This window comes from Petaurus breviceps, unplaced genomic scaffold (genome assembly GCF_028583685.1).
Source record: "Petaurus breviceps papuanus isolate PSGF00001 unplaced genomic scaffold, PetGlider_PUasm1.0 90760, whole genome shotgun sequence".
Lineage (NCBI taxonomy): Eukaryota > Metazoa > Chordata > Mammalia > Diprotodontia > Petauridae > Petaurus > Petaurus breviceps.
The window spans coordinates 7,343,133-7,370,382 of record NW_027187338.1 but is presented as its reverse complement, the minus strand read 5'-3'; the positions used below and the strand labels follow the sequence as shown (position 1 = coordinate 7,370,382).

The following is a 27,250-nucleotide window of genomic DNA, read 5'->3' as shown; positions in this document are numbered from 1 at the left end:
ATCGAGAGAAAGTTGAATAAAGCAGGTTATTCATCAAGCCCTTGGAGCCAAGGTCCTCAAGTCTTAGTAGACAGAGAAGCCCCAGTTTCAGAAGCTGCCCTTTTTGCTGGCATTATTTTTAAGTCATATTGTCTTAGGATGACAGCAGCTAGAAGTGTTCTTAAACAGCAATTCAACTTTGGCAAAGTGAGCTGGTTACAGGGTGACTTAATTATAGAATATCCAGCTGCAATGGGTAAATCTAGATAAAATAAAACTTCAGCCACAAGATGAATTTTCACCTATAGGTCTAGAATTTGCACATTATCTTTTGAGTTTTGGAATTTCTCAGATTCTCATGAAACTGGAGCCCTAAAGAAGGCAGGCAGCAGGATAAGCAGATCGACTCCCAGGATTCAGGTGGCAGCAAGTGATAAAAGAGAAGAGTTTGTGCTTTGGTTTAAACTGGGGAGAATTCCCAGATTAATCCCAAAGCCCAGTGAATGCCCAGGCCCAGGGTTCTAAGACGTTTTCACCTAAGTTCCTGACGAAGGAACCTGATGCTGCCTGAGCAGGGTCACAAATGCACATTTTGTCAAGAGTAGAATTTTGAAATGAGAGCCCATGAATCAGGCAAGGCATTTCATTTCTCAAAAGCTGCCATACCCAAAGTGTTACGGTGTTTTAGTTATAGTAAATGAATTGGCTGGAAACCCTGGTTTGTGTATTCAGGTCAAAATAAAGTTATGAAGAATCAGAGTCTAGGTCCAAAAGGTCCAGAGTAAGATTCAATCTGGAGCCCAAAGCAATTTCCACTGGCCTCCCTAGGCTGCTCCAATGCTATACAGGCCTTGGGGCCGGTGGAATGCATGCCATGGGTGCCCACCCAGGCTTACGTTAACTACTACATCATTAAAAGCAAGTTAAAAATCAAGTTATACATGCGCGATTGTTGAATTTCAGGTGTTAATAACTCGGCTCTTGATTGGATGAAAACTTTTCTTCATTAATGAACTTCATAAAAGTGTTATTAAAAAAAACCAGAATAAATGAAGTAATCAGAATTTTTTTTTTCTGGACTATTTTTAGTGTTACTGTAAAATCTATGACTGTCCTGGTATTTGGCCACAAAAATCAGATCATGTGCATCAAATTTCTTTAAGTCCGAGTTAGAAACTCCTGAAAAACACTTCCCCATGTGAACTAGCCATTGGAGCAAGTGCTAAGAGAAGACAGGAGAGGAGGGTGCTGGCAAGTCAGGGAGAGAAGCCACTGGCTGTCTCCCCACGGCACACTGGCCATTGGCCAGAGATGCCATACTCTACCTCAGAACCGGGGAGCTGGAGGTCAGGAAGACTGCTGTCCCTGAGGGGGGTGCCAGCTTTACTGTTTACCAACCAAGGTTTGTCATAACAGCGAGAGGGCTGATGTGGAGTCTGTGGAATGGAAATCCAAAGTGGGGGTGGAATGGTCCACCATGTAACAAAAAGGGTCAAAAATGGGACAGAAAAGCAAACAGAGGATCCTGAGTTTTACAGAAATGGAGACAAAACCAAGAGGCATCAATTGGTCTGGTGGGAGGAAAAGCGGCAGCTCTTCGGCCACAGAGTTGGGAGGCAGGAAAGGATCTGTAGGCTGGAATGGCGAGGACACAAGAAATAGGTGGGATTCTGAACACGGCCTACAGGCCCAACCTCCTGGGGGCCAGGATGTGCTTGGCTTAGGGAGGTAGCTTCCAGCCTGCACCCAGCACATGGAGAAGGTGCTTGGCAGCCCCTGGGCAGAAGGAAGGGCAGTCCACCATCATGCCCAGAACCTACCTTGGCCCCACTGGCAGGGGTTGCTGGAGAAGATGGCATTGAAGCGCAACTGTGGTTACTCTGGCTGGCACTGGAGCTAGACCGGGTAGGGGAGGCTGCCCGGGAAGATGGCTTGGATCTTCGACCACGGGATCGGAAAGGTGTCATTCCCTGGGACACACCCTCAGGTAAGATGAATTTTTCCCTAAGTTCTATATTAGTTCTTCCTCGTGCTAAAAAAGAAAAAAAGGGGACAAAAACACACACACAAACACAGACATATACACAGAGTTAATCTTGACATTTTCCTGATTCCCACAATGAGGCTCAACCCCACAATGCCAATTAAGTCTTAGGCATCGAGGATGCATGCAATGTTGTCAGAGGAAAATCCCACCCTTCTTTTAATGAAATTTTTCTTATCAGCATTCTCACCCATTTAATGATAGCAGGCATTTTTGTTACTGAATTTCCTTGGAGTGCTCCATACATAAACTCTTCTTAAATGGCATTTACAAAGAAGTAGAGTGGAAATGTATCCAAATGAGAAGGCAAAATGCTAGTTTGTCATGGTCCCCAGGGTAAGCACACTGTACCCTGGTAAAGGTTAAAAACACAAGCACAGCCTGCCATGATCTGAATGTCAAACTAAATCTCCCCTTCTCTTTCTCACAACATGTGCATCATCTACTCAAAGCTTTTGAATCGTGACATTAAAACAGAGAAATGCACACTTAATAAACCACAAATTAACATTATCTCTGTTGCACTATACTGTTATTTTGTTAAATAAATACTTCCCAATCCAGTTCTGGCCTCACTCAGGAGACCCAAGTTGTGCTGCATTTGATACCTCTGGTTTTCACAGCTCTGACTGATATAATGGTAGGGCTTAGAAAGCAGGATTTTTATTTTTTTAAAGATGAGATTTCAGATAGTGAGATCAGCACACAGTAACTTATTTAAAGGATAACCAAGTATCTCTATGTGGAGAAAGAGAAGTCATGCACAAAACCTGCCTGTTGGGAAATATGTGAAAGCCAAATACTTAATGGGGGGGGGGGGGGGGAATAGGCATGATAAATAGCACTGAGTGGAGGGGTCTTGGATAGAAGCTGCCTTCATTCTACTACTGCCAATAAAACCAGAAATCAAAAGATACTTTAAACTTAGTTGAAGCAAATCTTACAAAGGAAAAGTGTGGCTGGTTTTAAGGAGATGAAGGAGCCCCATGGATTGTCCCTTCCTTCCTTCCTCTGTTTGCTACTCCCTACAAAGTTTTCCCATTACAAGTTGTAATGGGAATGCAGATTTGGAAGATCTTCCCTGCCCCTAGGCTAAAGTGCACCTGGAGCCTGGGGTGGGAGGCTTGTTTTTCAGTAGATACTTCTTGATTGGTCAGTGAGTCAATAAGGTTGTTACATTCTCTGAGCCAGGAGAAGGCTATATAAGCCCTGATGTGTAGCTTAGTTTTGGGGGCTCACTTTGAGAAGTGTTCTGTGATTTGATCTGTATTCTTGGAAGCCCTTGTCCAGGCCCCCCCCCCCCCCCAGCCTTTGAAAAACCCAGATGTTGACTGGGTATGGATGTAATGGTTGCACAGTTTGGAAATCTGTCTACTTGATCTGTTTCTGTCTTGATAATTCTGCCTGTATACTTTGAAGTTCGGGGTGCTGACCTTTTCCCCTGAACAAGGTAAACGATGATATATGTCTGACTGATTAAAGTAAGCTTGTTAACCCATTTTGAATTGCTTTCCTTTAACAAAGCAGATCCAAGAACCTGTATTGGCAGCAAACCCTGAGGACACTAGGGTGCTTGCTGCTACACAAGTGCCAGAGGGGCATTGTGATATGGCAGAAAGAGTTCTGGATGTGGTCAAGAGAGAACTGGGTTCAAATCCAGCCTCAGACACTTGCTAGCTATGTGACGATAGGCAAATTACTCAACTTTTCAGAATCTCAGTTCCCATCATTAGAGATTATGTGCTACACATGGCTGTTGCAAGGATCAATGGGATGAAGGAAGAGCCCTGGATTTGGAGTTACATGATGTCAGTTCAAATCGGGCTCGGCACTGACAATCCCTGGGACTTTGGGGAAGTCATCTCACTGCTGAGGGCTCTGGGCCTGTCTGTGGGCCTATCTGAGCTGATCTCTGAGGTCTCTTTCAGCTCAGATAGTATAAGAAAGACACTCATGGGGTGGCTAGGTGGCACAGTGAATAGAGCACTGACCCTGGAATCAGGAGGACCTGAGTTCAAATCTAGCCTCAGACACTTAACCCTTACTAGCTGTGTGACCTTGGACAAGTCACTTAACCCCAATCGCCACTCCAAAAAAGGCAAAAAGCTAAAAAAAAAAAGACACTCATTAGATGCAAACTGGTATTTCCTTGTCCATAGCTAAAAAACCAATGTCAATTCCAAGTTGGTTTGAAACAACCATGGCTTCTCGAGCCTCTTCGCAACATAACAAATCATGGCTAAGTGCCCAGTTTAATGCAGCAGCCTTGTCATCTAAGCCTCAGAAAACTGCATCCTGTTGCTTCAGTCTTCACTGATGAAGAACAGAGGCAGAAACCCTGAGCAGTATGTGGCCCACAGTGGGCACTGTCCTGCACCCACCAGTCCCTCAGCTGGTGTGGGCCACCTTTCAGTCTGCCTATACAAAGTCTGGCAGCCTCATGTTGACATGATTCCAAAGCATTTTACTATGTTCTATCCTGGTCCTCAGTCATTGCTACTTTGGATGTCTTTTCCTATCTATTTCATCTATAATTAATAAAAAGGTTGTATCCTTTTTGTAAATCCCCTATCGTGTTGTATTGCTGATAAAAAGGTTGCAAAGCTGCTGGAAAGGGCCCTATACTAGAAACAACACAATCTATAACATTTCATTATTTTGCTCCAGTGAAGCCATACTTCTTTAGCCTCATATAAGAAAGTCCCTCCTTGGCTCAAAAAACAGACACTAACTAGGAATATTCAAAAGACAGAAGGTAATTAAATAGGGTGATGAGATAAGATCACACAATTAGCACGTAATATCAAGTCCTATCACTTTATCTGGATGAAAAGTTAGCTGGAATCTAATAGGTCTTGGAAAGGTTTTTGGTCATGCAGCATATGGATGTCAGCCCATTCTAAAAATTTCCAGGTTTCCTAAGGCTTGGTTCTAGATCTGCTGATCTTTTTTTTTTTTTTTTAACCTATGGAACCTTTGAACTATGTAGGGAAATCTGTTTAAGGTTCAAGTTGGGCAGTATCTGGCCTTGACTATTACTTGTCTCCCTAAATCTGGGTGTCCAAATGCCTTTAGAGTTTCTGCCAATCACTTCATGATTTACTAACTCCCTATTGGGGTGAGGAACCTGTGACCTCAAGGTCACATGTAGCCTTCTAGGTCCTTCGGTGTGGGCTTTTGACTAAGCCCAAATTTTACAGAACAAATCCTTTTATTAAGGGGATTTTTCTGTGAAGTTTGGATTCAGTCAAAGGGCAACACTTGGGGACCTAGAGGACCACATGTGGCCTTGAGGTTGAAGCTTCCCAACCTGGGCACCTAGCTCAAAATCTTGGTGTTAACTGTGAGTTTTCCATTTTCTTTACCTCTCACAGCCAATCAGTTATCAAGGGTTAAATATTCTGCCTCTGCAGTATTGCTTCCATCCAGCCTCTCCTCCCTATCTCTGCTGCAGTTCTGCCTGACTGGATGATTAAAATAACCTCCAAATGGCCTCCTCTACCTCTTCTCCTCCCTCCAATTCATCCTTCCTATCAATGCCAGATTAACTTCCCCTTTCCAATGATCTGGTCATGCCATTCTTTTAATCAAAAATGTCTACTGTGCAAAGCTAAAACTGCTTCACTCAAATCCCCCACCCCCTGCCCATAATAACACCTGATGCTGCCCTATTTTTCAAACCTTATCTCACACTGTCACCCATCAGATACTAGTCAAATCAATTACTGTGTCTGCTGAACAGGCCCTGACTTGACCTGCTCCCACACTTGTGCTCATTCTGCTCCACATCCCTAGAACATTTTCTCTCTCCTTTAAGGACTAGTTAATTTCCTAAGTTATCTTTTAAAGTTCAACTAGAATACTGTCCTCTCATTACTAATAACCTCCTCCTCCTTCGTCCCTCATGGGGCACTTTGTTCATATTCTTCCTATGCTCTCATCATGTACTGCTGCATAATAAAGTTGTCTCTCTTTTCCTTATCCTTCTTCTGAACTCTATATTTCATGAAGGCAGAGACTGTGCCTCTCTCTCAGCACTGAAAGGTGTTTTCTGCAGACAGGAGATGGTTCATAAATACACAATGAATTAAGTGGAATTTCTTTGGAGTTCCCACTTTGATCTGGGAATGCCATGGAGGAAGCCAGCCGAGTGCTCTCCTCATGGACAGAGCTGCAGGAGGAAGAGGAACATTCACTTCTCAAGCATGCAGATATTAAACAGAGGAAAAACCCAAATGCCACAGAGTATCTTCTGGGCTCTTCCAATATAGATATATACATATATACACAGAGAGAGAGGCAATGGAAAGATAAGCTGTCATCATTTGGAGAGGAAGGAGTGAGGTTATACTTAGGCAAATGCAAGAAATTCAATGTTGTGCCTGAGTTTGCCTAAAGAAGAGTTCAAGAAGCATTTATTCCAGATAAAAAACAAATTCAACATTGTTTGGCCACGGGCATTACTGATTCAGGTTGCCAAGTGAAAACAAGAGAAAGCAAGCCATCATGGATACATTCCAGAGCTCTTCATTGGAGAGATCTCTCACCTCCTCCTCCTTCATCCTCTCTTAAATGGTCCCAACAGTATTCAGTCACATTATGTGGGAAACACTGACTCTTAGTTCTGTTATCAGTCAAAATAGGCATCAATGTTTTTAACTTAGCAAGTGGGGCCAATGTGAGAGGAGACATTTGGTTTTTGGCCTCTAAGCAATCCAGAGAATGAATCGCAATGGCCCTGCCTTAACTGTAATACTGAGCGCGCTGCCAGCCAGAAGAGGCAAGGAAGCTGCCACAGTGCCATGTCGTGCATGCACAAAGGCAGCCAAAGGAGCAAAGCTTGGCAGATGAGTGACGACGAAACCAAAAGGCCAACCTATAGGAGACTGACTGGCCATCGAAGAGCTGGAGTCTGAACGCTTTATCTTACTTCCAGGGTGATGCACTGGAATAAAAGACACACACGTACAAAGAAATCTCTGCAGACAGAGCTGGTCAAGAAGGGGACGACGCTGTCAGAAGAGCAGGGCAGGAAGGGTCTGGTACGCCCACATGCAGCTCTGTCATCAGGGTAGACGTCGAGGGTCCCTCCACCCCCCTGGCACCATCACAGCAGCTACCAGGGAGAAAACCTACAGTGTGAGAAGCCTCTGGGCGCCTGGCACTACTGCTGCAAATGCTTATTCGCCACCTCAGGAAAACAGGCTCATCCACCCAACAGGAGCAGGAGCTCTTTGACCCACAGAAATACCAGAGTCCCACACTTGCCAAGCTTCAAGCAGACAGGCAGGTCATCAGGCCAGCAGGAAGAAATTACAGGGAAAGATATTTTAAACACTAGGAAAAAGTCTAAGTGGCTTCATCAGGCTCTCTCCTAAGCATGTGTTAATTAGACAGCCTAAAATGAGATTTCCTGAATAGGAAATTCATTATCATTATTAACATGTCACAGCTATTCTTCGAAAGCCCATCTCCTGCCCTGTTCCCCAGAATCACAACTGGTGACAATGGGTAACCTGGAAAGCTAAAAAACAAAAGAAACAAAACAAGAAAACAAGCAAAACCAGGGGTCACAAGTAGAAAAGGTTTCTGATGTACATGTCTATCTAACCTACACAATCCCTTCCTGGGGTCTTTCATTACCTCGGCAGGGATCATTTTTCACTAAAAATTCATCCAGGGCCATCCATCCTCCACCAACTCGGACCATGACGGTGCTGCGCAGAATACGGACCAGCCGCAGTTGCTGGGAATCTCCAAACTGGAATTCATAAAGAATTAATAGAATAAATGAGGAACAAGCTGAGCAACAGTTTCTTTTCAAAGCAGACTGTATCCAGGCAGATATTCTAAGAGCGTAGTTTGGGTTTAAAATCTCACCAAAAATGCAGCCTTACATTTCTTAGTTTTCCAAAAGGGATTTTTTTTGGGGGGGAAGGCAAGGGATTTAGGGTTAAGCAACTTGCCCAAGGTCACACAGCTAGTGTCAAGTGTCTAAGGCCGGATTTGAAATCAGGCCCTCCTGATTCCAGGGCCGGTGCTCTATTCACTGTGCCACCTAGCCACCCCAAAAGGAAATCTTTAAATGGGTTAAAAAAAAAATCTAACCCAGAAACTCTAGTAATATCACAACTTCCTCTTTGCAAACTTTTCTTCCCTTAATGAATGGTGTCCTTAGCCCATTCATATAAAGATTTGATGCCCAAATAAATGAACAGGCAGAAATATCTCCAGTTTGATTTCTTTAAAGATTTGGTCCAAATTAGAACAAAACATTCTGACAGGCAATTTTCCCCATTTATGCCTAATACAGGACAGGGAGTTATGAAATGCACGATGGCTATTGGCTCCTGGATAAAGTGCACTGTACAGAGAAACACATGATAGTGTGGGACTACATTTCAGGGAACTATGCCTTTGCAAGCACCTTCAGCCTCGAGCCTCCTTGGGTTCCCAGAACCTCGGGGAGTATGTCCCTGAGGCAACGCCACCAGCAAGAAAGCTTTACCAGCAGAACCAATCACCAGAGTTTACAGCAAAGTTCAGGTGCATAAATTTAAGCCTTTTAATCAGCAATGCTTATTCCAAGGAACATGTTCTTTAGTCATTTTGGGAGCTCATGCCATGATAGTGACTTTTGTAGAAAAAGATTCAGTATTCCTTCCTGAGATCACAAAAGCTACTCTCGGACCCACTTTCTTCTATTCTTTTAGCATACCTAATACCTTCCTAACCTATAGAGACTTCTTGGTCCTTTCTTCCCTTGTGGTCTTGGTGCTTCCCAATAGGTTAAATGACCACCTCCAAAACACAGGAAGAGACACAGGAGACAAGAATGACATTCTGCCTCCTCCATGCCTTTGTATAGGTCATTCTACGGGCCTGGAGGTGCCCCCTCTCTTCTCACCTCCACTCCCAGAGGTCCTGTAAAAGTATCACTTCCTATCACAAGTTCATTCTGACACCCTCAAAAGTTGCTAGTTCTTTCATCTCTGGAAACTTCTATCTACTTAGTAGATGTATTTTGTATTTAATTTTTCTGAGCAGATATTTTTCCCCAAAAGAATGTAAAGTCAAGGGAAAGGATTGTTGTTTTTTTGTTTTTGAATCCCTACTGCCTTGCACATAGTTTAAGTCAATAAACATTTATTAAGTGTCTACTATGTTTCAGGCACTGTGCTGAGCACTGGGGATATAAAAAGAGGAACAAGACAGTCCTTGCCCTTAAGGATTTTAGTTGGGAGTTGAGGACATCCAGGGAAACCAGTAGGTAGAGAAATGGAGGAGAGCATCCCAGGCATGGGAAGTGCTAGAGGAAATGACCAGAGTTGAGAGATGGTCTTGCTTGAGGAACAGCCAGGAAGCCAGTGTCACAAGACTGAAGAATAGGGGTGAGGGTGGGGGATAAGAAAACTAGAAAGATAGGTGGGGGCTAGGTTATAAAGGGCTTTCAGCAGCAGACAGAAGATTTTGTATTTGGTGCTGGAGGTGTTAGGGAGTAACTGGAGTTTATTGAGTTGACGGTAGGCGACATGGTTGTAATTGTACTTTAGGAAAATCACTTTGGCATCTGAGTGGAAGATGGACTAAAGGAGGGAGTGGATATTTAATATTTAATAAATACTTGTTAAATAGATGAGAAGGGAGAATAGGATATTATGGTTCACAAGGGTAATGAATGCCTGGAATATAGATCCAGGATCCTCAATCAAGAGACTTGGAGGATTCTGTCTGGAGGAGTAGGGAGTGGAGAAAGACACAACTTGGGTTTTCAGAAGGAGAATTTATATTCTGATTGCTAATCTCACTTAAAATTAAAAATTCAGGAAAGATTTCAGAAAGACAAAATTATCCTATATATTTTTACATGTATGTTCAGTACTTGGTTCCATCCCTAAAGTCCCTCCAGCTTGATTGAACATTCCACATTCTAAGGTCTCCTCCAGCTCTGACATTTTATGTTCTATGGTCCCTCTCCCACCCTTATTCCAATGGAGAGAGCACCTGCACTCCATGAAGTAGTGCCCTTCCATCACCAATTTATTTGACAACATTAGTATTTCCAAGTGCTGCTTTTTCACCTTTTAATTTCTTTTGCATAGGTATTAGCCTGGTTCTGTATAAACCAGGTAACACTCTGCATACACTTATAAAAAAATCCTGCTCTTTAAAATTTCCATTACTCTGTTACCTCCCCTTCCATATCACCATATTATCTTTAGTTTCTCTATCCTAGGCTGTCCAAATTAAAATCAAACCCTACTGTGTCAATTACCACCTCTGAAGATGATGATTAACAAGGTTTCTGAGCAATGTGGGGGAAATACCTAGTACCTATTTTTTTCCTATTAGGCATAAAATTCATTTGGGGAATCAAATCAACCTTCAATTTGATTTTCCTAATCATAGCTGGACATAATCACACATTAAGTTTAATTTATCATGCAATATATGATATAAATGATGCCAGATCTCTTTGGGAAGCCATGAGAGATTAAAGTGACCCAGTGGGTGGAAGAGAACTTATTTCTTCCTACAATTTAAAAATATATAATTCCATCAAGTTCTGGTATGCAGGCCAGATTCAGAAAGCTCAGGAAGTCAAATAATTTACCTTGTACTGGTTATACTTCTCCATTTTCATGTAAGTATATCTTATCAAAAGCTACCAAAGCATTCAAATAAAGGGCAAAGAATAGTCATTCTAGGACTTCTTTGTTCAGCACAAATTTTCCAATCAGAAGACTGGAATTTATGCCACCTGACATGCCATGCTAAATAAAGTGAGGTCATGATATCTTAAAAAAATTGAACTGGATACAGCCCATGCTTCAACCATCACTAAATAACTGGATCATAATGATTAAGAGGCAGCTTAGTGTCTCAGCAACACAGATGCCTCTGTGGATTTGAGTGGAGTTTTTAGCATCCACTTCAAAATACGTGCTGAGTCCTTTCACTGCTGAGACTGCTCTGAAACCCTGGCCTGTATATGAGCTTCTTGATGGAACCAGATGTGCCACGAGCATGCTACTGATCACTTCTCACCACAGCAAAGGACAGAAAGCATTAACTACACAGACCACATCCACTCAAGAGGGGTGGGCATCGCAAGGCACACTGTACCTGATTGCCGAGGAAGAACTAGGGAAACAAGGGGGAAGGAGGAAGGAGGGAAGAAAATAAAACAAATAAGAACAGTTTTATCAAATTCATATTGAATTGTGGAAAAATCACCCAATCGTGTCACCAGTCACTAGCAATCTGTTCACATTCAAGCCACTCGTTCCTAGAAGGGACATGAACCAGACTCTCTGAGTACTGTGGGAAATGGAGCCTTTTGGGCTGGGTCTAAGCTAGATTCAGGGGATCCTGAAGCCCCCTCCCTCTACTAGATCCACCAACAGACACCCACACACACACACAGCACACAATTTGCTAAATCTCTTGACTTAACAAAAATTGTGGTGAGTTGCTCTGTTTCTAAAGCAGATACACTAACTCAAGGTATCTAACCATCTGAAACATAATCTGGCTGTGTACTTTTACTTTGGCCTAGTCAAACCTGAGCCCTTCCTTCATGCTGCACAAGGGAAACTAATGGTGATGGCTAATCCATTTCCACAGACTGTCACTGAAGACAGAAACATATTTTCACTTCTGCAACTATTAAAAAAGACTTTCTTATGATGAAGATTCCTGTTGCAGGGAGACAAAGGTGAAGAGGGCTGTCTTTGGTGTCTGAGGTCCTGACTATGTTGCTTGTAACCTTGGTTAAGTCCCAGAATCTCTTGGAGGCTCTGCTGGACTAGGGACTCTAGAACTCTCTGATGCTTTCTGGAGGTTTCTGACAGGTCCATCTGAACCAGGAGAGCCTGGCTTACATCTTTCCTCTGCTGCATTTGCAAACTTTCTCTGTGACTATAGCTGAAGACTGAAAGGACTGGTTTGGTAAGACAACTAACTTCTTTGAGACTCCATTTCCTCCACCTATGACATGAACGTAATAGTGACCCAAGTATATACTTGGGTTGGTGAGAGGAATGTGTTTTGTAAATTTGTTCCACACCTATTCTTAGTGAATGAAGGCTGCCCCTTAGTGATGCAGAAGGACCTGGATGGTTTCTACCTGGGATACATCCTCATGCTCACATAAACAGGGAGCAGGCTTCCTTCCAGTACAAACTGTCTGCCATCCTGGTAACTACTTGTTTAGCCACTATTTCACACAATGCTTTAGATGGCACCAAGAAAGGAAAAAAAAGGCCTGGCATCTCTCTTCTCACAGAAATGTGATGGACCCGATGCCCAGCAAGGAGGGGGTCCGGAATACAGCTCTTTCTCAGACTGAGCGAGATGATAGCAGGGCACCTCTGCCTCAGGAGGGGGGACTAGAGAATTCCAACCCTGAATCTCAAGGCTGCCCATCCATTCTGTCAGACAAGGACTCTGGCCAAGGCCGCTTCCTGGGGTGTACACTCAAAGCTTACCCGGTACTTGTTTTCCCCAATCTGCTCCACCTGGAATCTTTTTGCACATTTGCACTGAGCCACCTGTCTTGTGACCTGTGAATGAAGAACAAGAGGGAGAGCTGAGCACAAGGCCATATGCCCTCTTCAGGCCAGGACACAGCCTGCTCGGGCTGAGTGACCACAAACATCAAAGGCAGATGAGCTCACTCTTTTCTCCACTGCCACAACGGGCTCTGAGGGGTGACAGGAGGGCTGCAGTGCAGCATCTTGTGGGGTCGGAACAGTGCTTGGCTGGGCAAACAGATCAATCTTCAAGGCACAGTAAGAGGCAGTGTGGTAGAGTGGCCTGAGTTCAAATCCTGCCTCTTAACACCTTCTATAGCCATGACAAATCATGGAACCTCTTTTCCCTCCATGTTCTCCATGTTCTCACCAAACAGTACTGCCAGTTCTCATCATTATCGCTCTGTAGATAATTCCCAGGCCCATATATCCAGGCCTAATCTTTTGCGTGACCTTCATTCCCATGTAAGCAGCAGCTTCTGGAACATCCTAGAGCTATCTCAAACATCAAATCCATTATCTTCCATTATCTTCTCCCCTTCTCCCAGCCACCAAGGCTTGTGCCCCCACACATCCAGCCAGCTGCTCAATCCTGTCTCTTCTAACTCCACAATACCACTCCCATGGCCAACACCCTTGCTGCAGCCTTCTCTGCCTCTCATTTGGACTACTTCGATAATTTTCTAGTTAGTCACCTGGCCTCCAGGCCCTCTTCATTTCTAAAGGGCAGGTGTGACTGTGTCAGGCCCCTGCTCAGACTTCAAGGGCCCCCTGTCACTTGTAGGATCACATACAAATGGAGGTGTGTAAGGCCCTTCTTCCCCTCGATGCAGCCTATGCTCAGCCCGACTGGTCTGCTTGTGGCTCCTCCCTTGGACATCCCATCTCTTATCTCTGCCTCTGAGGGTCACTGGCTTTTGTGTAGCAGCTCAAACACCACCTTCTTCAGGAGGGCCTATGCTGGCCCCTGAGTGCTGGTGCTTTCCCTCTTGTAGATACCTTTTGGATACGTGCTGCATCCCCCTTGAGGGCAGGGATCCCACTGGCTTCTTTGCCTCCTCAGTTCTTAGCTCAGTCCCTGGCACACAATAAATGCTTGTTGGCTGATTAATACTTCTGAGCTCATTTTCCTCACTTAAAAATAGGGATAATAATAGCTTAACCTCCATCATATAAGACAATATATGTAAAATCCTTTAGAAAGTCTTCAGTGCCACATAAGTATCAGCTGTTATTGCTGAAAAGCCTGTGTCTTACTACCTACCTGCTGCCTAGCTCCCAGGATGTTCATGCTCTTTTAAAGCTTGTGTAAAGTATAAGCACTTTGAGGGCAGGGGCAAGATCAGTTTTGTCTTTGTATACCTAGCACCTAACACAGTTCCTGGCCACTTAATGTATGTTGAATTGAACTGAAAGTCATGTGAGGTGGCTGAATCAGGACCTGCCTCTTAACTGTCTTTTATCTATGGTTGTTGATATACTTTCACTTTAGACATGACTGTATATTTTCTGTGGTAGGAAGCTGGATGCATTGTGACCGGTTATGTACATTCATTCCCCTGTATCCACAAAGAAGTTGCCTATAACTGGTACTAAATCATTGTGGCTGATGACCAATGGCTCAGTGACTGAAGTAGCTCACTAAGCTCTGGATTTATGGTTATCAAATTACAGCAAAGCTCTCCTGGGAGGGTGGCCTTACTTCACAAAGAACTCCTTAGAACTGGGTTTCTCTCAAATAGGCCTAACCAAAGGGCTATGATTGTCATAATGCAATCCCACTTCTACCAACGAGCACCATTTGGGAGGTTTAGAAACCAGGACTACAAATATGATGGAAGTAAAATGACTTTATACCTCGTCTTCAATCTTGTCTGCGTCAGTTGTTGGTCGGTAAGCATCCTTATTAGGATGGAGAGCAGCCACAAATTCATAGTAATCAATATAGCCATCACCATCTCGGTCAAAAATATCAGCTACAGCAGTCATTTCTAGCTTGGTGGTGGGGAACTCTGAATTGAGAAAGAAATCACCTTGTGAAACACCAACCAGGAAGATTCTGGGAGGGCCAAGTTAAAGCAAGTTATATCCCAAGTACCAAATACAAGAGAAACCTTATTTTAGAACACATTTAACTTAGAATCCCTATTTTTATGAAGTGACCTTTCTCACACTACTTCATATTGTTTTAGTTTTTAGTAAAATAACAAGTCCCTCACCTCCTCTAACATTACAACTATTTTTGGTTCTCAAATTATTTCTTCCCTTTGCCTAGAGTTCTTTGCCAACATTTTGCTTGTTTCAAGCAAGTGGAAAAAACATTCACAAGTTCCTTTCAGAGCTGTGAAAAAGACTCACTGGATGCTAGAATCCCATCAATGAATTCTTGCCGGGTAATTTTTCCATCTTGGTCTTTGTCAATGCGTCGGAAGAAATCCATCACCCGGGACTTCTTGTGATTCATCCAGCGCATATACTTCTTTCTCCAGACATCAAAGTCAAAGTTTGCGAATTCCTTCAACTGGACAAACATGACTGGGGATCAATATGACTGGACAGTCTGGTTACAGGAAAAACTTGCCCCCAAGCAGACTATAGCTTTCAGACACTCAGTAAAGCCATGCAGGCCTTCCTGGGGGTGTAGGGAGGGGTCCACCAAGGTTTATGGTTCGATATGACCACATTTTGAAAGGCATGACTTGGCCACTCTGCTTAAAGCCACAGTTACTCAGACAAGCTGTGGTGTGGTAGAGCAGAAGGACAGACACCATAACTAAACAACTGCCATGAAAGAAATGCAGCCTATAGGAATAAAAACAAAACAGGCAGAGAATGCTTAGTTTTTGCTCTAGGCTTTTAGTGAGCCCTTCTCAGACATATTAGAATAGGTAACTCTTATTTCAGAAGGGTTGCCCTCAATAAATCTCCAGCTATTTAGGATAGCATGGATCTTATTGGGATCCACCCAAACAAGGATCCAAGCAATGCAGGCTGCATTCTCCAAATCATTCCTATAGGATGCCTTACATTGTTTTCTAGGGCTGAAGCATGAGAACCCCAGCATGGCACCCAAGCGTGTTGTTTTGAAATGGCACCAAAGTGAACAAACTGCCAGTGAAACTTTGGTTTTTAGTCCTGAGACTTTGTGGGATATGGTAAGCCTATGCAGGTCAGTCCTCAGACATTTTGACTGTTTTAACTCAAAATGTCAACAGTGCTTCAACCAACAAACAAAGAGCCATTCCTTCCTCCACCCCTTGGTTTTCCAAACTTCCCAAAACTTCAAAGTTGGAAAGAACAAAGGAAAACATTATGCTTAAAGCTCAACTGACCTACAGGAAAAAAAACCAAACAAAAAACAGAAAACAAAACCACTCACTTCTGGGCAGAGCTGCTTTGTTATGCATAAACAAACAAAAAAGATATTATCAGTTCTTACAAAGTATGTGAAGAGTACTACTGGGCTTCTGTAGAATGGGTGATGACACCTCAAAAAAAAAGGTTCTTACCCCAAGTTTAGTGAGGATTGATCAGCTGCCCATTCACAGAAGTCACCTCTGTGATTTACAACTGCTCAATCACATCCTCTTTTCTCTTTATTTTCCTCATTCTTAATTAGCAGTTGGTGCCAATGTGGTCAAGGTTACAGGCTTCATTCTCAAAGGGCTCAATATACTTTGCTCTATTCCAAAAGCACAGATCAAATCTCTATTGCTAAATTTCTAATTCATTTAGCTGCCTCACAAATATGTACCTTTGGTTACAAGGGAGTCTGAGTCAGAAACAGTGGAGAGGACTCAATACCAAGTTCCTTGGACTAGTGGGAAGGCCCACCTCCTACCAACTCCTCCAGCCCAAAGACATTACCTCCTCCAATCTGTCCAGCATGTCATTCAATTTCCGCTGCCGTTCCAGGGCCAGGAGCCAGACCTGTTGCCAGCGGGCTGATAGTTGGTGGATTCGGGGATTTTTTGCTTCAGATTGGGAAAGTAGAGGCATAGGGGGAGGAGCAGTCTGGCCCAAAGACTTCCCTAAAAAGAAAAAAATAACCATATGGGTTATTGGAGGCAAAGGAGAATTTTAAGAGCCAAGAAACAAAGACACTTATAGGAGCAAGAGTAAGTTAGAAGCACATTACAAAGAGCTTTGATCAGTAATTTGGCAAAAAAAGGTAGGAGGAGAGAGTATAGGATAAAACCTTTAAATGTAAAAAATATCTTATTCAGACACAGGCATTTGCTCTTCCTCCAAATCCTTGTGGTTTCTCTTTTCATATTTTAGTCTATCAAAGTTATGATCCACTTCTCTGGTCATAAGAAATTATCAGTTCAACTGAGCAAAGAATGGGTTTAAACAGATGTCCTAAAAATAAATCAATGTAAATGAAATGCAGATAGCTGAGCAGGACTTATTGGAGAACAAGACTGAAGGCTACAGGAAAAAGATTCATTTATTCTCCAAATTTCATTTTAACTTATGGAAGTTAATTAGAACAATTATTTGCCCTTATATTAGTCAGATTTCAAAATAAGATCTATGGGTGGGAGGAAGGGGTGAGGAGAAGGGAACGGAAGGAGGCTCATTAATATTTCTGAAAATGAGAAAACCAGGCTTCAACAGTCCCTCAGCCAAAGGGGACATCCTTTTTTTTTTTTTTTTAAACAGCAGGAAGCAGCTCTTAGCCATTTGGACAAAAGTAAGTGGAAACATACGGTTACTGCGGGATTTGTCAATGAAAGGTGCATGAGCTGGTTCTGTGGCCTTCCTCTTATACGTCTTTGTGACGCGGTCTACATCAGGCTGTTTTCGAGTCATCTCTTCCATAAAGGCCTATTAAGTATAAACAACAGGAAAACCCACTAACAATCATTTTCACAGGTTTAGATGGGACCCAGCTGTTTCTTGCTTACAAACATCAAACTGACACAGACATTAAAAGGGCTGGCTGGCTACCTTAACCATAGTGTAATCCAAAAGGGTGCAGCCTGGCATTTTGTGTTCAGGATCCCCACTAATGCATTCAATGCCAATAAACATACCATTGATCACTATAGGCGATGAGGTATGATGAATAGTGGCTGGATTTAGAGTCAGGAAGATCTGGGTTTGACTCCTGAATCTTGACACTTACCAGCCATGTGACCATGGACAAGTCACTTAAGATGACTCATCTGTAAAATGCATCACTTATGTCAAAAGGTTGTGAGGATCAAGTAAGATAAAGTGCTTTGTAAAACTAAAAATACTTGTTGGTGATATGTAATTGTTGGTGATGATGATGACGTGGTAGGAGTAAATGATCAAAAGACTTGAGTTCAACCTCAAAAAATGAATTTTTTATGGAGACATGATGGTTCCAACAAAGCTTTCCTGTGGACTCTTTTGGTTTCAATCATATAACAAATGCCTACTGTATGCAAAGCTGTATTCTAGACATTAAGGGTAATACTAATATGACTAAAATATGGCCCATGTCCTGAGAAATCAGATATGAACCCAAAGTTTGTGACACAGAGCAGAATGTGCTAAGTGTCCAGGAGAGGTAAAAAAGTAACGTGAAGAGATCTGAGGTTGAGAACTCCCCTATGTGGCTTGTGGGGAGGACCAGAAGGAGGAATAGGGAATTATGGAAGGTTACCTGGAGGAGGGGCCTTTGAGGTGGGACATGAGGGGAAAGAAGGCTTTTCAATAAGAGCAGATGAGCAAGAAGGGCACGTTAAGGTTGGTTAGCAATGAGAACGGACAGGGGTAAGGAGAAGATGCAGAGATAAGAACAGGTCATGGGGTTTTAGAGCTAGAGCAGAACTTAGAGATCATTTAGTATAATCCTTTAATTTTACATATGTGAAAACTGATGCCCAGAGGGGGTGTAAAGAGACCTCCTCCAAGGTGACAGCACCATGGAGCAGCAGAGCTGAGACTGGACTCCACATCTCATGCTGTCTACATGACATCGTGCTAAGGAGCTGATCAGGCACAGTACAGAAGGGTAGGGAGGGAGGAGGGAGAAACATGTAAGATGCTGAGGTCTGACAGTTGGTGGCCCCATTAACCAAAACAGAAAAGTCAGTAGGAAGAATAGGTTTCCTGGAGAAATTGATAAATTTAAAACAACCCATGATGAAAAGACATGGGTAAGATTGTGATTTGCATAGGAAACAGCAGCCATGAGACCACTTTAGCTAGGAAAGGGCAGAGGGGGCTGCTGGAGGGGCTCTGGGGCTTCTTCCCCACCCACCCCTGGAGGTTTGCAGGCAAAGGCCCGATGACACTTGTCAGACATACTGCATAGGGATTCCTAGTTAAGCACAGGTGGGGCTACATGATTTCTGAGGACCCTTCCAATTCTAAGATTCTGGATCCAATTGTAGATCTCTTAAGTACCCAAGTAGGAGGTGACACCCAGATCTCCAGGGATATAAATGTGGAGTGCAGATGACTGGTTAGGGATGGAGAGATTTATAAGTCATCTGCAGGGCGGTGAGAGTTAATTCTTAGGAAACCAACACCCAAGGATAGCCTGTGGAGAGAGAAGAGGGATAAAGAAAGTGATTCAGGGAACTTTTTTTTTAAGGGCAGGAAAGATGGATGTCTATGTAAAGAGGGAAAGGAATGAAGAGGGAGAGCTGAAGTTGAGTAAATAAATGAGAAGATTTACACACACACACACTCTAGCACGGTAGAAAGAGTATAAGGTTTGGAGTCAAAAGATCTGGGTTTAAAGACCAGCTTTGTGACTTACTTTCTGTGTCACCTTGGGTGACTCACTTTACTTTGATGTGTGTGTGTGTGTGTGTGTGATGGGTGTCAGACCACACAGCCTCTATGGTCCTTTCCTGCTATAAATCTATAGTCCTATGAGAAGGAAAGGTCCTGAAGGAAGTAGGGAAGGAGAAAGGTCTTGGTGAAGGTGTAAGAGGACAGGATCCAGGCTTCAGAGCAGGACTGCACCTTAGAGAGTAGAAGAAGGGGAAGGAAAACAGTTTTGATGAAAAGAGAAGTCTGAACATATGCATCAGGGGAGGGGCCTGATATCACATGGCTTTAATCTCTATAAAAAGTGAGGAGTGAGGTCTTCTGCTGAATGAGTGAGAGAGAGACAGAGACAGAGAGAGACAGAGATACAATTGCTGCCAAGCAGCAGTGAGGGCTCAGGGAAAATGAAATAGTATCAATCACTTGGCCTGGCCTTCTGTGCTGCACACATTTGGGTGGAGGGGTAAGGGGACACTAGGCTCACTCAATGGTATTTCCAAAACATATTTACTACAGGCAGGGAGATGAGCTGCCAATGTTCTTGCCTACAAAAAGAATCAATTAATAATTCTCTGATCAAGCAAGCAAGGAAAAACACTTCAGGAAAGGAGAGTAGGTCAACAGTCCAGTTACCTGATGCTCAGCAATGAGAGATTTGACTCGGTCAATATTTTGTGGGGTTGGTTCTTGATCTCGCTGGATAAGGGTAGTCTCAGCCCACTGAATCCAAGCTAAAAGTTCTTCCAAGAGTTCAGCATTTGCAACAAGTTCAGAAAGGGCTGCTTCAAGACGCTGCTGGTGCTGTTTTGCCCACGTCAGAACCTGGACACAGAACAAGAGAGACAGAGAGAAAGGATGTGTGAGAAAGGCAGAAACAGAGAAAGAAGAAGAGGGGAGAGAGAGGAAGAGGGAGAGAGAGAAAGAAAGACAGAGATAGAGGGGGAGAGAGAGTGAGAAAGAAAGAATGTATGTGAGACAGAGAGAGAATGTGGAAGAGATAAAGAGAGAGAGCCATAATAAGCCTTTATGTTCCAGATAGATCCCTATGTGCTATGTCCTGTATTCGGCAATTATCACCCCCACTTTACAGACCCAGGAACTTTGTGCCTTGCTCAAGGCCACAGAAATACTGACAGAATCAGGGTCAGAAACACAGCCTTTAGTGCTTTTTCTTCTATTCCATGATGTCTTTGCTCAGGAAGAGGAAGAAAATGCATATGATTAGCTGTTTGCTAATAAGTTTCTTAATTATATAAATACACCACCAACAACATTTGTGAGTCTCCTCACACAGACAAATAAGACCTGCTTAATACAAGAGCACTAATTACTTGTCTTTTTTCCTTCATGGATTGGGGCATATTATTATGAGAATAGGGATGATGGCTAATAATGGAAGTAGTATTCATTCAGTTCCTGTGGAAGTGCCCATGAGAATAAGCAAGAGACTGCAAGAACATCTTGTCCAGAGCCAAAATGATGCTGACTGTCTCTACCTCTAGGAAATCCTTTAGAACCTGAGATCAGGGGCTCACCTCTTCAAACCGTGCCCGGATAATGGTGATCCAGTGTTTGATGGTGGTGACACAGTCTGGGTGGCACACTGCCAGGATGATTTCTCCCATTGCTACAGCCGCATTCACATCCACTCTCTTTTCCTCCACCTTCTTCATGAATTCCTAAACAAATGTTTCAAAACATGAATTAAGGACTGTATTCTCTTGGTGACTGCTAGGGTCACATTCAGAGGGGGAAAAAAGATAACAAAAAAACTTGCTGTCAGTTTTTTTCCACTTTCAGTTATTCAGAAACCTAGCCTTTTCTACAGTTGCCTCCTTCTTTGCCCAGATGTGAAAAGTGCAGAGATGGAGGGGACCACTGGGGTTACTCACACAGAAGAGGGGCCTGTCTCTGAGGTGGGGACAGGTCTAAGAGCCAACACAGGGGGCACTAGAGGCCCATCTTAGTTGTGCCAATTTCATTATCCCTTTTTCCACCTTTCTAAAAATATTTTTTAGATTTCTAAAACTTAAAAGCTTTGGTAAAGAGTAGTTTCAATACTATGTATGAACTAACAATGAACTACAAAATGTGGCAACATCTAAGAAAAAACCAAACCAAACCACAGGTCCAGCAATGCTTAAAACATACATACAGACAACATAAAATAATGAGAAAAACCAAAGTGGGAATGAACAGTTGGTCTCCTGCTTAGGGCACATCAGCTTAAAATACCTGGCATCACACAATGTCCTTCAGCCTAGTTAGGAAGTCCTGTGGGACCAGAAGAAGCAAATAACTTATAAAGACTAGGATTTCAAATTAGGGGAAATAATTAGCCTCACTCTTTGTAACGGGCAACAAGAGGTTATAAAAAAGAGCAAGAAATTGTGTGTTTAAGAGAGTTCAGGGAAAACTGAATCTTTAAGGTGATAAAAAGGCCAATCATTTCCTGCAAAAGAATCAACTCATTCTCACTGGACAAATCTGGGATAAGCCAAACTGGAACTCTTCCATTTCATATGATGCTTCTAAGTAGAGTCTTCAGGTCTTTGAGTGGTCAGCCCCCACCAGCATGTCCTCAAAAATCATCCCCTGGAGTGCCTTACCTTGTGTACATCGATGAGGGACTGTAAGGCTTCTGTGTCATCAGGAAGTGCTCCCCGAAAGCGAAGGGTCTGCTCGGCTTCAGAAAGCCATTCCAACAGCATGTGGACTGCATTTCGAAATTCTTCTGCCTACAGGGACCAAGAGTAGATGAATGAATGAGACTCTTACAGCAACTCAGAGTCTGTGAGTCTACTCAGTGTCTCAGAGTTTACAGCAGAGAAAGGAGGCAAGGCCCTCTAATATTTTTTTAAACTATCCTGGGCAAATGTAAGTACTGAGAAGAAGCATGGTCCAGCAGAAAGTGTTAGATCTGTTTATCTGTGTGATTGTGGGCAAGTCATTTCACCTCTATTGATGAGCCTATGATCAGTCACCTCTTCATTTGGGGATCCTCTAATGAGACTGACCAAACTCCAGGCCAGCAGCACTGAGAAGGGAAAGTGCCTGACAGGAAAATTAAGAACTGGGATTCCTGACTTCTGTCCTGCTCTGAAGCAGGGGATGAGCCTGCCACAACCATGCCCACGCCCACACCCAGGGATTTGGGCACTCCTCTCACACCTGCTTCAGGGCATGTTCCAGCCTGGTCTGCTTAGACACAGAAAGCTTGCACACGGTGTCCCAGCGGGTGCTGAGCTCCTGCAATTGTACCCGAACCCACGTGGTGTCATCCCGGCTGTTCTCAATCAGCTCTCGCCCAGACCGCTTCAGGACCTGTACAGTCCCAGTGCGCTTTCCCAACTCCTTCTGGAAAACCTGTAAAGGGAAAAAGGCACCTTCATATAGCTGGGAGCCTGAAAGCACACAAAGGTCATGTGGATAGCTTGACTTAGGGTCCCTGAAGATTCTGGTGTTCAGAATTTAAGGGCACCATGCAGCTTCTGACAGGATAATTTAGTTCAACTAAAGGTTGGGGAGACAAAAACAAAAAGCTCCCTGTTCCTGCCCTCAATGAGCTTACATTTTTACTGTAAGAACACCTGGGGGAGGAGGATACAATATGTATGCAGTAAATTCTAAGTATATATAGAGTAATTTCATAAGGGAGGGAATACTAACAAATGGGAGGATCACTTAGGGAAGGGAAGAGAAGGTAGGAGGGGCAGCTGCAGTACTCTGAAGGAAGCTTGGACCCTAGGAGATGGAAGTGAGGAGGGAGTGTATTCTAGACCCTGGAAATGGCCTCTGAAAAACTATGGAATATCAAGGAACACATTTTAAAAATAGGCTTCTAAGACAAAAATTTTGTTTCCTTCATTGAGGATAAAAAATTCCTATCCTGTGAATTGCTGGAGATGCCTCAATCCTATGAGCCCATAGATCCAGTATTCTGGTTCATTCTGTGACTCAGCCTATGAAGTCAGCCAAAGGGCTACAGAGACAGGGCATAAAATGGATTCTCAAAGTGAAGTTTACACAATCATAAATCCTGAACAGCACAAGGAAAGAACTAGTTTAGACAAACCTGTGCCTAATCCAGAATGGCAGCTGTGGTTCAAGTTAGTACATAAAAACACGAACAAAGAAACGAGAAACACAGGTGTTATCTCTTCAGCATCATCGGAGCACTTAGGGGAAACCAGCCTCACTGAAAGTGAGGTGGGTGGGGCACCACCACCATTCATGGTTTAGGGAAAGATTGAAGGCCTAGTCAGGTGGGTGCCAAGCCCACAGCTGAGAATCAGAGCATCCTGTCTGCCTGAACAGCGAGAAGCTGGACTTGTTGCAGGTATTCCCTTGAAGGGCAGAGGCAGGTGAAAACCTGAGTACAGACAGCTATGTGGCCTTTCATGAAGCACAGATGGCTTCTTCCTACCTTATGCGCATCCATGAGGTTCATGACCAGGTCGAGATCCCCGTGGACAGGCTGGTCTTCAGCCAGCTGTGGCTCCACCTTGTACAACCAATCAACCAGAGCCTGCAGTGCATCCATAAACTGGCCAGAGAAGAGGAGGGCCTCTTCTAGCTTATGCTGCCTACAAGTGTACATCAGAACTTCAGAATGGCAAAAGTCACTTTTGTAACTAATTCTGAAAAGGTACAGTTCTTTTTTTAAATTTTATTTTTATTTTCAGTTCTAAATTTTTTTCCTCCTTCCACCCGTTGAGAAGGCAAGAAACATGATATATATGAAGTCATGCAAAACTTAAGTTCTACATTTGTCACATTAAGAAAAAAAGCAAGAAAAATAAGGGAAAAAAGTCTTAATCTGCACTCTGAGATCATCAGTTCTCTGTCTGGAAACAGACAGCATTTGACATCATGAGTACTTTGGAATTGTGGTAGATCATTGGATATGTCAAAGTTATTAAGTCTTGAAAGGGAATAGTTCTTGAGAAACAGCCCTAAACAACCACTTATCTGGAAAGCTGAGAAATCTGGAATGTGTAAACAAGAGAGACAAATGGTTATTTTATTTTTATTTTTGCTTTTTGGAGGGCAGTTGGGGTTAAGTGACTTGCCCAAGGTCACGATGGCTAGTTTTTGTGTTAAGTGTCTGAGGCTGGATTTGAACTCAGGTCCTCCTGACTCCAGGGCTGGTGCTCTACTCACTGTACCACCTAGCCACCCTGAACGGTTATTTTTTAAAAAAAAGGGATCAGAATCTTCACTAAAGTATTCATCCTATGCCCTCATGGTAGCATGGGCGTGATACTGAGTTCTCAAAGGCTATGCCAGGAGTGGAGGCTCCAACAGGTCCTGTCAAGGTATCAAGGCTTTGAGCATGGGTCTGGCAAAGAAGTGGATAGTTAACATCTGAGGACTGGCTTAGGTCAGCTGAGAAAGCCTTGCCTTCAGAAAAGCAGCCACAAGATGAATTTTCTTTGCTACAATAGCTTTAAAAGTCACCTGCTAAGGTATGGAGAGGTTGGTTGCATTCTATACTGGTAAAGGAAAATCACACCAACAATTTCACATATCCTGGAAGATCTAAGATAGCTTAACTGCAGCTCTACCAAATATACCCATAAAAGCATTAAATTTGATTTAGTAACTTTTTACAACTCCTATTTTCTGTAAAAATGGGACAGGAATGGAGAGTAGAACTATGATTTCACTGATACAAGGAATTCCCAGAAGAGGCATCTTTTTCTAGCCATGAAGACTGGCACCTTTTCTATAACCCATAGGTTTAAGAGTGTTGCTTAGAGTATTGGTAGCAAACTCAAATAGAAACAGGGGCCACTAAACCATACATAAGGATTCCTGTGGGTCACATGTTGATTTAGAAAATTATTATCTAATATCTAGGTTCTATTTTTATTTGTTAAATATTTCACATTAAAATTTTTAATGATTTGGGCTCCCCTCAGGAGTGCTATGCTGTGTGTTTAACATCTCTGGCCTAGAGTACTAAGTGACTTTCCCAGGGTCACACAGTCAGCTGGTGTCAGATGGGGGATTCGAACTCCTAGGCCGGCTCTCTATCCATTCCACTATGTCATACTGCCCTGTAATAATGCCAACAACTAAATGTACTCCCAACTTCCCTTAAGGTGCTGGGGGGCAGAAAGTTTAACTTCAAATTAGAGAGAATCAGATCTAATTGTGTTGCGACTATTTTACAATATCCTCTGAGATATCTGGATTCCTTCTGGGGTTAGAATTACAAGCCTAAGACATCAGGCTTATTTAGACCTTAATGAAGACCAGCAATGGGTTGTATGCTATAGAGAATAAAGAGATGGGCCCTAAATTGATGTTAGGGTTACTTTCTTTGAAAGTAAACACTAGGGGCAGCTAGGTGGCACAGTGAAAAGAGCATTGGCCCTGGACTCAGGAGGACCTGAGTTCAAATCTGGCCTCAAACACTTAACACTTACTTGCCATGTGACCTTGGGCAAGTCATTTAACCCCAACTGCCCTGCCTTCCCCCCTCAAAACGTTTAAAAAAAAAAAAAGGGAGTCAACACTACACACAGACCCAGAGGCCCACATCTACACTCCAGCTCACCGTTCCACAGACTTGCCACAGACAGTGTCCCATTTGTCTCTGACTTCCCCCAGGCAGTTGTCAAGTTTCTGAGCATCATCAGGAAGTGAGGTCTTTTCTTTCAGGGCTCTGCCAGTCCGAATGGTAGTATCATATACAGGCTGTTTGCCACCAAGTGTTTTCTGAAATTCCTGTGGTTCCAAACAGTAAAGGGAAAGCCTCTATTTTAGATCAGATACATTTCTGGCTTAGAAAAAGTAAGAGAGCCATGGATGATTTTCCGGCCATATACGTGCAAGAAGCATGAAGATGATAGTGCCTTCTGCTGACTTTGTAGTAACAGAGCTTTCCAAAGCTGCTCACAGCAGGGTCCAAAGGACAGCACAGAAAAGTCACAACAGCAAGGTCAACGAATACAGCATAGAATGGCAGAATGTTCAGGGCAAATGTTCCACAGTACTGAAGTTAAAACCATACCTCTCCTGATCAGAAATCAGTGAACTCCAAAATTGCAGTGTGGGCTATACTATTAGTCACAAGCACACTATTAGGCAATTTTGCTGAACTATTCCTCAGGAGTGAATTGTCTGGGGACTGGTTAGGAAGCATCTGTTGTGTCAAGACAAAATGTACCCTCCAAATAAAGACTTAAAATTTGCTATCTATAGGGTTTTGTTGTTTAGAGTAGCATAAGATGTCTACCTAAGACTAACTCATATGTCCTGGTGATTTATTCCTTGAAATTATAGAATCTAGGAATCTTTGAATTAAAAGAGGCCTCAGAAGCCGTTTGCCCAAACACAAAGCTAAATACATTCATGACAAAGAATTGTACAGATTCTACTTAAAAACCTTTACTGACAGACTGTTCACCACCTTGAGTCAGCCCATTCTACTTTGGGGTAGTACTGAATTGAGTGCCAGGTCTGGAGTCAGGAAGACCTGAGTTCAAATTCAGTCTCAGATACTTACTAGCTGAGTGACCTTAGGCAAATTTCTTAACCTCTCTCTGCCTAAGTTTCCTCATCTGTAAAATGGGGATAATATCAACACCCACCTCCCAAGGTAATTGTGAGAATCAAATGGGATATTTGTAAAATGTTTTGCAAACCTTGAAGTGCTCTGTAAATGCTAATGATGACCATCATCATTCTTATAGATCACTCTCAATGTTAAGAAGTTGTGATGCACAGTCTGCCTCTGTGATTGCCTTTTATTTGCAACTCCTTTTGCTGCCAGTTGGTGTAAAGTAAAGCAATTCTAATAATCACTCTATACAACTGCCCTGTAAACAGGATCCCCTCCCTTAACTCTTCTTTTCACCAGTTCCTTCAATCAGTGCTGGAAAAGCCTGGTTTCCAGCCCCCTTGCCATCCTGAGGACTTCCCTCTG

The 27,250-nt window shown here is 43.1% G+C and overlaps 1 protein-coding gene across 11 annotated transcripts in view; it reads right to left on the bottom strand.

The window, feature by feature from the left end:
• The window catches only part of MACF1 (microtubule actin crosslinking factor 1), a 410,697-nt gene that overhangs the window by 4,033 nt on the left and 379,414 nt on the right, over window positions 1–27,250 (bottom strand). For 6 of the 11 annotated variants that reach the window (XM_069068000.1, XM_069068004.1, XM_069068001.1 and 3 more), the window contains 15 exons: window positions 25,880–26,049; window positions 23,741–23,900; window positions 22,486–22,680; window positions 21,924–22,052; window positions 20,850–20,993; window positions 19,948–20,136; window positions 17,271–17,388; window positions 16,426–16,589; window positions 14,917–15,079; window positions 14,416–14,570; window positions 12,514–12,588; window positions 11,150–11,167; window positions 7,667–7,784; window positions 1,800–2,011; window positions 1,305–1,415 (listed from right to left, as the gene is read on the bottom strand). In XM_069068000.1, coding sequence (XP_068924101.1) covers window positions 1,305–1,415; window positions 1,800–2,011; window positions 7,667–7,784; window positions 11,150–11,167; window positions 12,514–12,588; window positions 14,416–14,570; window positions 14,917–15,079; window positions 16,426–16,589; window positions 17,271–17,388; window positions 19,948–20,136; window positions 20,850–20,993; window positions 21,924–22,052; window positions 22,486–22,680; window positions 23,741–23,900; window positions 25,880–26,049 — 2,121 coding nt within the window. The remainder of the gene's footprint in view (window positions 1–1,304; window positions 1,416–1,799; window positions 2,012–7,666; window positions 7,785–11,149; window positions 11,168–12,513; window positions 12,589–14,415; window positions 14,571–14,916; window positions 15,080–16,425; window positions 16,590–17,270; window positions 17,389–19,947; window positions 20,137–20,849; window positions 20,994–21,923; window positions 22,053–22,485; window positions 22,681–23,740; window positions 23,901–25,879; window positions 26,050–27,250) is intronic. The other 5 variants (XM_069068005.1, XM_069068007.1, XM_069068008.1 and 2 more) reach the window with 2 other exon arrangements.